The sequence below is a fragment of the Squalius cephalus genome, assembly GCF_949319135.1.
Source record: "Squalius cephalus genome assembly, chromosome: 9".
Lineage (NCBI taxonomy): Eukaryota > Metazoa > Chordata > Actinopteri > Cypriniformes > Leuciscidae > Squalius > Squalius cephalus.
In genome coordinates this window covers 45,469,519-45,485,835 of record NC_137130.1, presented here as the reverse complement: position 1 = coordinate 45,485,835, position 16,317 = coordinate 45,469,519, and the positions used below count along the sequence as shown (strand labels likewise).

General features: G+C 46.5%; 1 protein-coding gene across 2 annotated transcripts in view; it reads right to left on the bottom strand.

Annotated features, from left to right (window-relative positions):
- The window catches only part of LOC307165007 (mitogen-activated protein kinase kinase kinase kinase 4-like), a 115,309-nt gene extending 107,101 nt beyond the window's left edge, over nt 1–8,208 (bottom strand). Inside the window, exons 1-2 of one of the 2 annotated variants that reach the window (XM_079882252.1) lie at nt 7,898–8,208; nt 7,540–7,605 (exon numbers count right to left, since the gene is read on the bottom strand). In XM_079882252.1, the coding sequence (XP_079738378.1) occupies nt 7,540–7,605; nt 7,898–7,954 (123 nt within the window). In that variant the 5' untranslated portion in view covers nt 7,955–8,208. The remainder of the gene's footprint in view (nt 1–7,539; nt 7,606–7,897) is intronic. The other variant, XM_079882253.1, reaches the window with a different exon arrangement.
- Between the last annotated feature and the right edge of the window lie 8,109 nt (nt 8,209–16,317).

Sequence of the window (16,317 nt, the reverse complement as noted above, 5' to 3'; positions counted from 1 at the left end):
TCACGGTTCGGTTTGTATCACGGTTTTAGGGTCACGGTACGGTACATATCACGGTACATGTCGGTACGGTTCGGTATGTGCTGTGCTCAGGGAAAGAAGAATAAAAATAAAGAAAATAAGAACAAATAAATACAGTAAAGCAAAGATACTAATAAAATAAACAGTGCTTTTCAGGTTTTTCAGGTAGGTCTAACATTTGTTTTCAGGCACAGAAATTGAATAAAGTAATCAAATGTAAAATAACATTACATATTTGACTGTATAAATTAAAGATTACTCCTTATTAAAGTTAAAAGCTATTCAATGCAGAGCTGTGAGTGATTTCCTTGTCTTTTATAGTTCGATTAACATTAGAAACACAAAGAGCAGGAATATTAGGCTGCTGTCCCTTTAAGATGTAATGCACATATTCAGTGCACTGATACTGATACACGTGTTGTCTTTCTCGACTGTACAAGTTCACTTAAAGCATAACAGACTGTGTCTGCTACGATACTCATCGAGACGGACATTATGAGTTTTTGTGTGAATTTGTCCATTCAAGCACAAGACGTAGTGGAACTGTCTGTGTTAAACGTTGTAATTTTCAACAAATCAGATTATAGATGCGTTATCAGATGTGTGTCGAACCGCGAGTGTGTGTCGAACCGTGCGCGGAGAACGGTACGGTTCGATGCTTTACAGAGAACCATTACACCTCTAATTCACTCAGTTTAACCCAGTATTACTCAGATTTACTGTTTTAAAGTTCACACGTGTGTGTTGCGGTGCTAAAGCCCTTCCTATGCAACACACTCCATTCCTGCGGTGTGTCAATTCAACGAAGCCACGACTACCACCATCTGATGGGCATCAGGGCTTTACACACACTTATTTTCACTCGTATAATGATGTATTTCAGAGATGATAGCTGGGGTCGCTCGCTGAATTAAACATCTGGATAATGAAGTCAGGGACAATGCTGTGTATGGTTTAAAACAGTATTGCTGCACACTTTCACAAACTCATGACACACAGAACAGGGCAGAGCAGGGCAGTGTACAGTACACTAACCCTAGTACACTAGCTTGATGATCACTGAATATAACTGATGATCACACTAGCGGTGGGAATCTCACGATCCAGAGGCTGTGGCGCGATGATAAAACGATTATCCGCGCATGTGACGACTTGGTACTTTTAAAGCAAAGTATTTATAATGACCCATAAAGAAGTTACTTCCAATATCTTTTATTAATAAAACAAATGGAAGTGATTTGGCAAGTCAACTATAATATGTCCCAACATGGCAAAGAGCGAACAGGAAAATAAATGTGTGCCCGTGCTAGCAGCAAACCTGTAGATGAATACACACTTCAGCATATTCTGAATCTCTAGCATAAAATAATAGACTTCTAACCAACATCCTCCTGTTATGTGCAATGAGCAATATAATCCTTCAGACAAACAAACATTCTGCTGTAGCAAAAACACACTCTTCTGCGGGAGAACACACTCTTCTGTAGGAGAACACACTCTTCTGTGGGAGAACACACTCTTCTGTGGGAGAACACACTCTTCTGTGGGGGAGAACACACTCTTCTGCGGGAGAACACACTCTTCTGCGGGAGAACACACTCTTCTGTAGGAGAACACACTCTTCTGTGGGAGAACACACTCTTCTGCGGGAGAACACACTCTTCTGTGGGAGAACACACTCTTCTCTGGGAGAACACACTCTTCTGCGGGAGAACACACTCTTCTGTAGGAGAACACACTCTTCTGTGGGAGAACACACTCTTCTGCGGGAGAACACACTCTTCTGTGGGAGAACACACTCTTCTGCGGGAGAACACACTCTTCTGTGGGGGAGAACACACTCTTCTGCGGGAGAACACACTCTTCTGCGGGAGAACACACTCTTCTGTGGGAGAACACACTCTTCTGTGGGAGAACACACTCTTCTGGGGGAGAACACACTCTTCTGTGGGGGAGAACACACTCTTCTCTGGGAGAACACACTCTTCTGTGGGAGAACACACTCTTCTCTGGGAGAACACACTCTTCTGTGGGGGAGAACACACTCTTCTCTGGGAGAACACACTCTTCTGTGGGAGAACACACTCTTCTGTGGGGGAGAACACACTCTTCTCTGGGAGAACACACTCTTCTCTGGGAGAACACACTCTTCTCTGGGAGAACACACTCTTCTCTGGGAGAACACACTCTTCTCTGGGAGAACACACTCTTCTCTGGGAGAACACACTCTTCTGTGGGAGAACACACTCTTCTGTGGGAGAACACACTCTTCTCTGGGAGAACACACTCTTCTCTGGGAGAACACACTCTTCTCTGGGAGAACACACTCTTCTCTGGGAGAACACACTCTTCTGCGGGAGAACACACTCTTCTGCGGGAGAACACACTCTTCTCTGGGAGAACACACTCTTCTGTGGGAGAACACACTCTTCTGTGGGAGAACACACTCTTCTGTGGGAGAAAACACTCTTCTGTGGGAGAACACACTCTTCTGTGGGGGAGAACACACTCTTCTGTGGGGGAGAACACACTCTTCTGTGGGGGAGAACACACTCTTCTGTGGGGGAGAACACACTCTTCTGTGGGGGAGAACACACTCTTCTGTGGGAGAACACACTCTTCTCTGGGAGAACACACTTCTCTGGGAGAACACACTCTTCTCTGGGAGAACACACTCTTCTCTGGGAGAACACACTCTTCTCTGGGAGAACACACTCTTCTCTGGGAGAACACACTCTTCTCTGGGAGAACACACTCTTCTGTGGGAGAACACACTCTTCTCTGGGAGAACACACTCTTCTCTGGGAGAACACACTCTTCTCTGGGAGAACACACTCTTCTCTGGGAGAACACACTCTTCTCTGGGAGAACACACTCTTCTGTGGGAGAACACACTCTTCTGTGGGAGAACACACTCTTCTCTGGGAGAACACACTCTTCTGTGGGAGAACACACTCTTCTCTGGGAGAACACACTCTTCTCTGGGAGAACACACTCTTCTCTGGGAGAACACACTCTTCTCTGGGAGAACACACTCTTCTGCGGGAGAACACACTCTTCTGCGGGAGAACACACTCTTCTCTGGGAGAACACACTCTTCTGTGGGAGAACACACTCTTCTGTGGGAGAACACACTCTTCTGTGGGAGAAAACACTCTTCTGTGGGAGAACACACTCTTCTGTGGGGGAGAACACACTCTTCTGTGGGGGAGAACACACTCTTCTGTGGGAGAACACACTCTTCTGTGGGAGAACACACTCTTCTGTGGGAGAACACACTCTTCTGTGGGAGAACACACTCTTCTGTGGGAGAACACACTCTTCTGTGGGGGAGAACACACTCTTCTGTGGGGGAGAACACACTCTTCTGTGGGAGAACACACTCTTCTGTGGGAGAACACACTCTTCTGTGGGAGAACACACTCTTCTCTGGGAGAACACACTCTTCTCTGGGAGAACACACTCTTCTCTGGGAGAACACACTCTTCTCTGGGAGAACACACTCTTCTCTGGGAGAACACACTCTTCTGTGGGAGAACACACTCTTCTGTGGGAGAACACACTCTTCTCTGGGAGAACACACTCTTCTGTGGGAGAACACACTCTTCTCTGGGAGAACACACTCTTCTCTGGGAGAACACACTCTTCTCTGGGAGAACACACTCTTCTGTGGGAGAACACACTCTTCTGTGGGAGAACACACTCTTCTGTGGGAGAACACACTCTTCTCTGGGAGAACACACTCTTCTCTGGGAGAACACACTCTTCTCTGGGAGAACACACTCTTCTCTGGGAGAACACACTCTTCTCTGGGAGAACACACTCTTCTGCGGGAGAACACACTCTTCTGCGGGAGAACACACTCTTCTCTGGGAGAACACACTCTTCTCTGGGAGAACACACTCTTCTCTGGGAGAACACACTCTTCTGTGGGAGAACACACTCTTCTGTGGGGGAGAACACACTCTTCTGTGGGAGAACACACTCTTCTGTGGGAGAACACACTCTTCTGTGGGAGAACACACTCTTCTGTGGGAGAACACACTCTTCTGTGGGAGAACACACTCTTCTGTGGGAGAACACACTCTTCTGCGGGAGAACACACTCTTCTGCGGGAGAACACACTCTTCTGCGGGAGAACACACTCTTCTGCGGGAGAACACACTCTTCTGCGGGAGAACACACTCTTCTGCGGGAGAACACACTCTTCTGCGGGAGAACACACTCTTCTGTGGGAGAACACACTCTTCTCTGGGAGAACACACTCTTCTCTGGGAGAACACACTCTTCTCTGGGAGAACACACTCTTCTGTGGGAGAACACACTCTTCTGTGGGAGAACACACTCTTCTGTGGGGGAGAACACACTCTTCTGTGGGAGAACACACTCTTCTGTGGGAGAACACACTCTTCTGTGGGAGAACACACTCTTCTCTGGGAGAACACACTCTTCTCTGGGAGAACACACTCTTCTGTGGGAGAACACACTCTTCTCTGGGAGAACACACTCTTCTCTGGGAGAACACACTCTTCTCTGGGAGAACACACTCTTCTGTGGGAGAACACACTCTTCTGTGGGAGAACACACTCTTCTCTGGGAGAACACACTCTTCTCTGGGAGAACACACTCTTCTGCGGGAGAACACACTCTTCTCTGGGAGAACACACTCTTCTCTGGGAGAACACACTCTTCTCTGGGAGAACACACTCTTCTCTGGGAGAACACACTCTTCTCTGGGAGAACACACTCTTCTGTGGGGGAGAACACACTCTTCTCTGGGAGAACACACTCTTCTGTGGGGGAGAACACACTCTTCTGCGGGAGAACACACTCTTCTCTGGGAGAACACACTCTTCTCTGGGAGAACACACTCTTCTCTGGGAGAACACACTCTTCTCTGGGAGAACACACTCTTCTCTGGGAGAACACACTCTTCTGCGGGAGAACACACTCTTCTGTGGGAGAACACACTCTTCTGTGGGAGAACACACTCTTCTCTGGGAGAACACACTCTTCTGTGGGAGAACACACTCTTCTGTGGGGGAGAACACACTCTTCTCTGGGAGAACACACTCTTCTGTGGGAGAACACACTCTTCTGTGGGGGAGAACACACTCTTCTCTGGGAGAACACACTCTTCTGTGGGAGAACACACTCTTCTGTGGGGGAGAACACACTCTTCTCTGGGAGAACACACTCTTCTGTGGGAGAACACACTCTTCTGTGGGGGAGAACACACTCTTCTCTGGGAGAACACACTCTTCTCTGGGAGAACACACTCTTCTCTGGGAGAACACACTCTTCTGTGGGGGAGAACACACTCTTCTCTGGGAGAACACACTCTTCTGCGGGAGAACACACTCTTCTGCGGGAGAACACACTCTTCTGTGGGAGAACACACTCTTCTGTGGGAGAACACACTCTTCTGTGGGAGAACACACTCTTCTCTGGGAGAACACACTCTTCTGTGGGAGAACACACTCTTCTGTGGGAGAACACACTCTTCTGTGGGAGAACACACTCTTCTCTGGGAGAACACACTCTTCTCTGGGAGAACACACTCTTCTCTGGGAGAACACACTCTTCTGCGGGAGAACACACTCTTCTGTGGGAGAACACACTCTTCTGTGGGAGAACACACTCTTCTGTGGGAGAACACACTCTTCTCTGGGAGAACACACTCTTCTGTGGGAGAACACACTCTTCTGTGGGAGAACACACTCTTCTCTGGGAGAACACACTCTTCTGTGGGAGAACACACTCTTCTGTGGGAGAACACACTCTTCTGTGGGAGAACACACTCTTCTGTGGGAGAACACACTCTTCTGTGGGAGAACACACTCTTCTCTGGGAGAACACACTCTTCTGTGGGAGAACACACTCTTCTGCGGGAGAACACACTCTTCTGAAGAGACGGACTGATGTTAAACGCAGTGATCTTTTTCTTCATGTCAAATAATAGGGTTTCTTTTAAAAACTTCAGCAATCAAACGCAGCTCATTTGAGCTTGTTTATCACTGGATGAGCTCCATTTATGTGCTGATCAATGTTTTTATGTGGTTAACAGTCTAAATTATATATTTTTTTATATCAAGTGATTGTGTCTCTTCAGAAGGCGTGGATAAAACCACTCCATTTATAAGATTTATTTTACATTAATGTCTATAGCCCGGTTTCACAGACGAGGCTTGTCTAGTCCCAGACTAAAATACACACTTGAGCCGTTTTCACTGAAAGCATATCTTAAATATGTCAGATAGATAGATAGTTTTATTTAATGCCATGTCAGCATCTAAGGCTATTTTCATGGCAAAAATTAAATTACAAAAATACAAATATCATATAAATACAATGAAACCAAGCAAACAAACACAAGTCATATTATAATTTTTTTTTTAATTAACATATGTTAAAAAAATCCTAAACCTTTTGAGATATAATCTTACTAAATAAGTCCTTAAGTGAAGTAACTTCATAAAAGAGTGTTCTACTTGTATTATACCCAGGACAGTCCAATAAAACATGTGTAACAGAGAGGGGAATCTTACAACACGTGCAGAGAGCTGGGTCTTCTACATATGTCACTGCCATTGTCTTCAGATTCACACCAGTAATGTGTTTTTCTAAGGCACGTTTATATAAGCTACTTAAGTGTCCTAATTAAAAAGGCCTAATCCTGGCTTAATCTAAACCTGTCTGTGAAACCAGGCCCAAAAGTACTATCTTGAAGATTTTGGTTGCATGGATTTTATGGAGACAAAAATCTCAAAGGTTTCATTAAAAACATAATTTATTGTGTGTCGAAGATGAAGGAGAGTCATATGGGTTTGGAACGACATGAGAGCGAGTAAATTACACATTTTTCATTTTGGGGTGGACTAGCACTAACAGCACTGCATTATTAACCTAATGATATTCCTAATCTTAAATTAAAGTGTATATCATACTCTAAATCATTCACAAACAGGAGCATACTGTTCAAAAAAAGCAGAGGTAAGTTATTCTGAACAACAATATCCATCTCTCATGCCCATAATCAACGTTTAAACCTTCATCACCTGATAATGTTGTGCATCCCTAGGGAAAATTGCATGTGATGGGAATGGCATCCTGATATTAACTACACCAGTTTTTTATACAAAGAAATCAATCAAATAATGGGGCAGAATAGCAATGCTGGAATAAGTGCCAGTTCTTCTTTCATCAACCATGGCAGATACAGTACCAGTACAGTAATAACGCGCTGATGCACAGATCAAGAGCTGTTCTTCTTCATATCAGGACTCATTATGAACTGAGTGAAACACTGGCGTTCTGCTGCTTCAAAGCTAGTTTATAATCAATGTCATGTTTGTCGCATTGAGTGCGCATGCGCATGCGCAGCAGATCACACCCATCAGGGCTGACATGAGAAAACTCGTCTTTAACATTCATTTTATACTCATGTAAAACAGTGATCGAGCTGTTTCGAAGGTCCTGTAAAGATCAATGTAAATATTGTAAGAATCAACCGAGACCGACCTTGTATACTTGTCCATAGGTGCCATTGCCGACCACTTCCACCAGCTCAAAAATGCCAGCAGGGTCCTGAAATCACACAAATGACCACCACATCGGTTAATAAGAGAAACTTTATGATGATTACACATATGAATGTGTGTGGCAGAGCCGATGAGCTCAAGAGCGTGTCGCTCCGCTGCCGTTATTATCGCTTTACGCGAGAACAGCTCGCGCCGAACAAAGGGCAACACTGTAACAATGAGCATTAGAGTTAAACACAGGTCGAGCATTAGAGTTAAACAGGTCTCGATCTCGCTGAAACACAACTGATGCATGAGGCCTGTCGGAGACCGAGTGTGTGTGTGAGGAGAGCACTCACGCGCAGAGAGGCGAGGTCTATGTCCACCAGGCTCTTAGCGGGCGAGTCGTTCGCCATCTTTCACCAAACTGCTCAGATATAAGCGATGCGGTGTGTATTCCGTTCTTCAGTCGTGTGGTGTCCGTTCGACGCTGTCGATCATCGTTATATTTCTGCGGTAATCCAGAGAGAGCAGCGCAGGCCCTCCGCGGTCCTCTATTGTTCGCGATGAGGATGAGGATGATGATGATGAAGAGTCTAGGTCAGTCCATGACGGAGTGGGCAGAGACACTAAGGGGGTGGAGACAGCGAGGGAAGGGGCTATTCCAGCACACAGACGAGGAACACACACTACTGTATATGTATATAGCCTACTGTAACTGCATCACTGATTCCTGAGACAAGGGACAATGTTATTTAATAATATTTTATTATAAATTGACATAATTACAGACAAAGCTCTCAGCTAATGAACCATATAAGGGAATAGGTTTTTATGAAAATGTTTTTTTCTTTAAAAAAAAAAAATAATTTATTCACTTAATAACTTATTTTTTTGTCAACTCCATCAGATGCAATAAAAAGCATTCAATTTTAATTTGATCCATCCAACAACAGTGTAAAGTATTTGTAATAATGGTAAACTAAGTGAAAAAATACATTCTTTAAAAATTTTTCCTTGGGTTAGGGTTATTATTAACAATCCAGTTCCTAAATTCCTTAATTCTTACCCTCCTTTTTAATATTAAACATATATAACCAGTGTTGACAAAGGTCCAACTGAGGTTTCAACAACTGATTGACAAGACAGCAAATTAACACAACTAACTCATTTTTAAACTAATTTTTATTTTAATACAGCAATCCTTCCAGTGGTTTGTTTTTCTCCTTTTAGCGGTACAGTCTCATTCTGGGTCTCCAGTAGCTCACAGAAAACAAGAAGCGTATGTTCTGTTTGACAAAACTGAATAAATGTTTTAGAGTCTCCTGCAACAGGTTTACATGCATTAAAGGTCAAAAACACTTTCATTTTTACTCTCTAAACTTTCCACATGCCTACTCTGGTCTCGTCTGCTCTGTCCTGACTGGTCAGTCTGTTGTGATTGGTCTGACTGAGCTTATATTGGTCAAACACGACTGCCCATTGAAGTCGAAAATCATAGTGTGTTCATCATGTTCATGTTCACATTTGATCATGTGGGCTTGCAAAAATAAAAGCCTCGGACCTTTGCATGTGTGGATACATGCATACTCATGCATCTGCGCACACAAACACACACACACACACACACACACACACAACGTTCATGTGCACAAACAAACTATTTTGAGTATTACAGGCTTTCTTTTTCACAGAGATGACCTTTATCCTCAAATCAGTGAGGCCTACGATAAATCAGTTACAAAAATAAATACAAAACCTGTCTTAACTGAAAGAAAACAAGCTGACAAAAAGATTGAATCCAATATTTGGTAATAAGGTAACATAACGAGAGATTTATAAGACATTTTTTGCTGGTCGGTCATTTTTGACCGGGAACCACACAAGTGTTATCAGGTTTTCAACACAGTACAAGGGTGACATGGACCTGCCAGCTGTCCAATTGCTCTGCTTTGAGCAAGGGGGCCGATCACTAGAAGAACACACTCAAGACTTTCTAGATATGGCATGCCAATCGACTAGCGGTCCAAGGCACGTCTCCCAGTGAATGGCCCTGATGTTGCCTGAGGGAGATGTTGCCACATTTGTGGAGTGGGTGCTGGGAATAATGAATCTGTTTTTACCATCTGCCCCGCAGAGCCCACCAGCCTCACTCCACCGGATCCAGTGCCTAGTCAGCCTCACTCCACCAGACGGAGCTACAGCCAGATTCAAACACAGAGGCAGAGCCTGAGCCTACCGCGGATAACGTGCCAGCAAACTCAACTGAGCCATATTCTGCCCTGCTGCCTGAGTCCAACAGCGCGTCTGACCAGGTGTGCGAGTCGGCAACGATACCCGTCCCAGAGGGAGTACTTGTGGAGTTTGAGGGCATGGAGAGGAGGGCATCCCCGCGACTGTGGACAAGTATTGCCTGGCCTCTGGAAATCATATAGATTAGATATAGATTAAAAATACTTCTGAGAAAGCAATTCATATCCAGAGGAGATGGGAGAGAAATACTGGAAATACCGTGTTCAGCTCTTAAAGTGGCAGTTCTTTCAGAGGCCATTAGCTTTAGTTCAGTTGACTATGGGTATTTATGTAATTATATCGATTTTTATTTTTATTTGTATTTGAGGAGGATATACCCCTGGATCTCCTGTTTCCGCAGGTCCTGCCCAGCTTCAAGTCTCCTGCCTCTCCAGTGTTTCCAGAGTTCCCCCCCAGCCTCCCTCTCCCACCTCCTCTACCGAAGCCAGCCAGTTCCCCAGCCCTGCCACCGCTGATTTCTGTCTGTCCCTCAGCTCATCCTCTGTCTGTGTCATCTGGTGGTGTGGATATGCCTTGGGCCTTCCAGTCCCCAGCTCCATCTTGGCGTGAGGATCCCCTGTCTCTGCCTCCAGCCACCAAGCCCCGAATTGCACCTCGGCCATCAGACCCATCAGTTCCGCCTTGGCTCCATGCTCCCTCGTCTCCACCGTGGCCCGTCATCCCACCAGCTCCACCGAGCTCCCTCCTCCCTTCGTCTCCCCCTTGGTCAGGCATCACCCTGTTTCCTCCATAGGATTTCTGGCTTCTGGGCTGCGTCTCTGCCCTCCATCCCTTTAGCTCCACCGGGCCCTGACTTCCCTCCGGCTATGCCATTGTGCTTGGTCACTCCGGCTCCACTGCGGTCTTCAGGGTCCCTACCTCCGCCTCGCTCCCATTAGCTGTCAGTTCTACCTTTGCCCTCTGATCCTGTGGTGTCGCACTGGCTCTGTCTCCTCAGCTCCATCTGGTTCTCCACCGCTTCCAGCTCCGTCGCAGAAACTCACATCACTGGTTACATCTCCAGGGCCTCCACCATGATTCCTCCCAGAGGTGGGAGTAAGTCACACATGTGCAAGCCACAAGCAAGTCTCAAGTCTTAACCTTCAAGTCTCAAGCAAGTCCAAGTCAATTTTGTGAAAAGCAAGTCAAGTCAAGTCAAGTCACTGCTTTATGTCAAGCAAGTCAAGTCAAGTTGTAGCTTGGGTCACAAGTCACTGGCAAGTCATACAAACGTTTGATGATTGCACTGACTTTATATATTAAAATAAGTTAAAACTACAGAAGTTGTGGACTATGTTTTATTTGCAGCATTTTTTAAATATGCATTTCCACATACAGCTGAGTGGGTACTACAATAAAAATCAAAAAAATAAAAAATAAATAAAATTTCAAACTACATAGCCTAAAATGTAAATGCAACTGAAATTAGGCCAACATTAAAGCATGAAAAAATAAATATGCCTCAAACATTGCAGAAGCCCATTAAAAGGTATTAAACAATTCACAATACAAGTAATGGTTCCTATGCCACCAAATGGCATTCTTCAAACTGGCATCCCCTTTATATAAGTTGTATAGGCTATTTTTAATTATGAAGTTAAAACCGCCAATAGGTGGCGCCAAATCACCGTCTTAATGTATGAGTCATAGAAGCATTCATTCAACTGATTTGTTCAAAACGGCAGATTCGTTCTGGAAGTAAGCAACTAGGTCACTGAATTACAAATATGCATAACTCTTTCTGTGGCTTGTTTGGAACTATTGTCATTGGAGAAATAGAGCAAAAACTGAGAATATTTGGAATATTATGTCTAAAATGTCACATCACAATATTCACTCTTTGTTTACTGAACTGTTTTATAAAATCATTATCACATTTGCAATCGCGCCAATATTCTGGAAATATTTGTTAATATCATATGTTATAATTATAAAAATAACTCATACTAGGGCAATTTTTCCACCACATTTTGAATTTTGGGTGCATATTAATTCTGCTGGCATTTTGCCCCCAACCCCCTGATAACATCTAACCCTGCTTTAAGAGAAACATAAAACACGACAAAACATTAACAGTTTTCTATGTTGTTTTTCGTCATTGGAAAGAACGACATATTTGGCTTTAAAGCATGATTGGAAAGAAATGTGGCAAATGTTATACAAAACATATGCCATCATTAATTATCATTTGAATATTGACAACATTAAGCTACATTTGAAAACATAATTGTGTATAAAGAGGCATGCTGTTTTGACCAGTATTCTCTCTAGATTTAACGATAGTCAAATTAACTATAACAAACAGGTTAAACAAGCCATAGCTTACTTTTAGACGTGGTGAATGAAGTTCGACTGTTCAAGGTTGTGATGGTCGTCCGATATCCCTTGCCTGTTATTATGCGTACAGCAATTCTTCTTGTATGAATATGTTCAATTTTAGTGTTTATATCCAAAAAGAAACGATGCTGGGAGATGTTTTTGTATTTAGCACGCTCACCGCGATGTATGTTTTTTCTGGGCTTGTGCAGCGTCACGCAATCGTGCAGAATCTGATGACTGGTGTCAATAGTTCCGTTGCTTTCATTTTGCTCATCAATTGATGTTGCGATGATTTATATAAAAATGTATATCAAGTCATTCTCGAGTCATTGGATCGCAAGTCTAAGTCAAGTGGAGTCATTTTCTTTATTTAGTCAAGCAAGTCTCAAGTCCTTAAATTTGCGACTCGAGTCTGACTCGAGTCAAGTCATGTGACTCGAGTCCCCCATCTCTGATTCCTCCCTCCTGCGACTCCGTCGTGGAACATCATGCTGGCTGTGACCTGGATACTTAAGCTGCATCGGTCATCTTCAATAAAAAACCTGTCTTAACTGAAAGAAAATAAGTTGACAAAAAGATTGAATCCAATATTTGGTGATAAAATAAGACATATTTGAGTGATTTATAAGCTATTTTGTTGTAGGCCATTCATTTTTGACCTGGAGTGTGACTTTGTGCCATTTTGTAAAAAAAAAATTCAAAAAATTTTACTGGTTACACATTAAAGGAGTAGTTCACATTAAAATGAAAATTAGCCCATGATTTTTTAACCCTCAAGTCATCATAGGTGTATATGACAATCTGAGTTATATTAATAAGCACCCTGACGCTTCTGAGCTTTATAATGGCCGTGAATTGTATCATGAGTTTGAAGCTCAAAAAAGTGCATCTATCCATCATAAAAGTGCACCTATCATCGGTCGTCTCCGACCCTGGAGGAGCTGCATCGGTCGTCTCCGCTTCGAGAAAAGCTGAATCGGTCGTCTCCACTACTGGAGGAGCTGAATCGGTCGTCTCCACTACTGGAAGAGCTGCATCGGTCGTCTCCACTACTGGAGGAGCTGCAACGGTCGTCTCCACTACTGGAAGAGCTGAATCGGTCGTCTCCACTACTGGAAGAGCTGAATCGGTCGTCTCCACTACTGGAAGAGCTGAATCGGTCGTCTCCACTACTGGAAGAGCTGAATCGGTCGTCTCCACTACTGGAGGAGCTGCAACGGTCGTCTCCACTACTGGAAGAGCTGAATCGGTCGTCTCCACTACTGGAAGAGCTGAATCGGTCGTCTCCACTACTGGAGGAGCTGCAACGGTCGTCTCCACTACTGGAAGAGCTGAATCGGTCGTCTCCACTACTGGAGGAGCTGAATCGGTCGTCTCCACTACTGGAGGAGCTGCATCGGTCGTCTCCACTACTGGAGGAGCTGCAACGGTCGTCTCCACTACTGGAGGAGCTGCATCGGTTGTCTCCACTACTGGAGGAGCTGCAACGGTCGTCTCCACTACTGGAAGAGCTGAATCGGTCGTCTCCACTACTGGAGGAGCTGCATCGGTCGTCTCCACTACTGGAAGAGCTGAATCGGTCGTCTCCACTACTGGAGGAGCTGCATCGGTCGTCTCCACTACTGGAGGAGCTGCATCGGTCGTCTCCACTACTGGAGGAGCTGCATCGGTTGTCTCCGCCTCAGGAAGAGCTGAATCGGTCGTCTCCACTACTGGAGGAGCTGCATCGGTCGTCTCCACTACTGGAAGAGCTGAATCGGTCGTCTCCACTACTGGAGGAGCTGCATCGGTCGTCTCCACTACTGGAGGAGCTGCATCGGTCGTCTCCACTACTGGAGGAGCTGCATCGGTTGTCTCCACTACTGGAGGAGCTGCAACGGTCGTCTCCACTACTGGAAGAGCTGAATCGGTCGTCTCCACTACTGGAAGAGCTGAATCGGTCGTCTCCACTACTGGAGGAGCTGCAACGGTCGTCTCCACTACTGGAGGAGCTGAATCGGTCGTCTCCACTACTGGAGGAGCTGCATCGGTCGTCTCCACTACTGGAGGAGCTGCATCGGTCGTCTCCACTACTGGAAGAGCTGAATCGGTCGTCTCCACTACTGGAAGAGCTGAATCGGTCGTCTCCACTACTGGAGGAGCTGCATCGGTCGTCTCCACTACTGGAGGAGCTGCAACGGTCGTCTCCACTACTGGAAGAGCTGAATCGGTCGTCTCCACTACTGGAAGAGCTGAATCGGTCGTCTCCACTACTGGAGGAGCTGCAACGGTCGTCTCCACTACTGGAGGAGCTGAATCGGTCGTCTCCACTACTGGAGGAGCTGCATCGGTCGTCTCCGCCTCAGGAAGAGCTGAATCGGTCGTCTCCACTACTGGAGGAGCTGCATCGGTCGTCTCCACTACTGGAGGAGCTGCATCGGTCGTCTCCACTACTGGAGGAGCTGCATCGGTCGTCTCCACTACTGGAGGAGCTGAATCGGTCGTCTCCACTACTGGAAGAGCTGAATCGGTCGTCTCCACTACTGGAGGAGCTGCATCGGTCGTCTCCGCCTCAGGAAGAGCTGAATCAGTCGTCTCCACTACTGGAGGAGCTGCATCGGTCATCTCCACTACTGGAGGAGCTGCATCAGTCATCTCCGCTTCGAGAAGAGCTGCATCGGTCGTCTCCACTACTGGAGGAGCTGCATCAGTCATCTCCGCTTCGAGAAAAGCTGAATCGGTCGTCTCCACTACTGGAAGAGCTGAATCGGTCGTCTCCACTACTGGAGGAGCTGCATCGGTCGTCTCCACTACTGGAGGAGCTGAATCGGTCGTCTCCACTACTGGAAGAGCTGAATCGGTCGTCTCCACTACTGGAGGAGCTGCATCGGTCGTCTCCACTACTGGAGGAGCTGCATCGGTTGTCTCCGCCTCAGGAAGAGCTGAATCAGTCGTCTCCACTACTGGAGGAGCTGCATCGGTTGTCTCCGCTTCGAGAAGAGCTGAATCGGTCGTCTCCACTACTGGAAGAGCTGAATCGGTCGTCTCCACTACTGGAGGAGCTGCATCGGTCGTCTCCACTACTGGAGGAGCTGCATCGGTTGTCTCCGCTTCGAGAAGAGCTGAATCGGTCGTCTCCACTACTGGAAGAGCTGCATCGGTCGTCTCCACTACTGGAAGAGCTGCATCGGTCGTCTCCACTACTGGAGGAGCTGGAAGAGCTGCATCGGTCGTCTCCACTACTGGAGGAGCTGCATCGGTCGTCTCCACTACTGGAGGAGCTGCATCGGTCGTCTCCACTACTGGAGGAGCTGAATCGGTCGTCTCCACTACTGGAAGAGCTGAATCGGTCATCTCCACTACTGGAGGAGCTGCATCGGTCGTCTCCACTACTGGAGGAGCTGCATCGGTTGTCTCCGCTTCGAGAAGAGCTGAATCGGTCGTCTCCACTACTGGAAGAGCTGAATCGGTCATCTCCACTACTGGAGGAGCTGCATCGGTCGTCTCCACTACTGGAGGAGCTGCATCGGTTGTCTCCGCTTCGAGAAGAGCTGAATCGGTCGTCTCCACTACTGGAAGAGCTGAATCGGTCGTCTCCACTACTGGAAGAGCTGCATCGGTCGTCTCCACTACTGGAGGAGCTGCATCGGTCGTCTCCGCCTTGGGAAGAGCTGAATCGGACATCTTTGCCTCAGGAAGAGCTGAATCGGACATCTCCGCCTCAGGAAGAGCTGAATCGGTCGTCTCCACTACTGGAGGAGCTGCATCGGTCGTCTCCACTACTGGAGGAGCTGCATCGGTCGTCTCCACTACTGGAGGAGCTGCATCGGACGTCTCCACCTCAGGAAGAGCTGCATCGGTCGTCTCCACTACTGGAGGAGCTGCATCGGTCGTCTCCACTACTGGAGGAGCTGCATCGGTCGTCTCCACTACTGGAGGAGCTGCATCGGACGTCTCCACCTCAGGAAGAGCTGCATCGGTCGTCTCCACTACTGGAGGAGCTGCATCGGTCATCTCCGCCTTGGGAAGAGCTGAATCGGACATCTTTGCCTCAGGAAGAGCTGAATCGGACATCTCCGCCTCAGGAAGAGCTGAATCGTTCATCTCCCCTACTGGAGGAGCTGCATCGGTCGTCTCCACCTTGGGAAGAGCTGCATCGGACGTCTCCACCTCAGGAAGAGCTGAATCG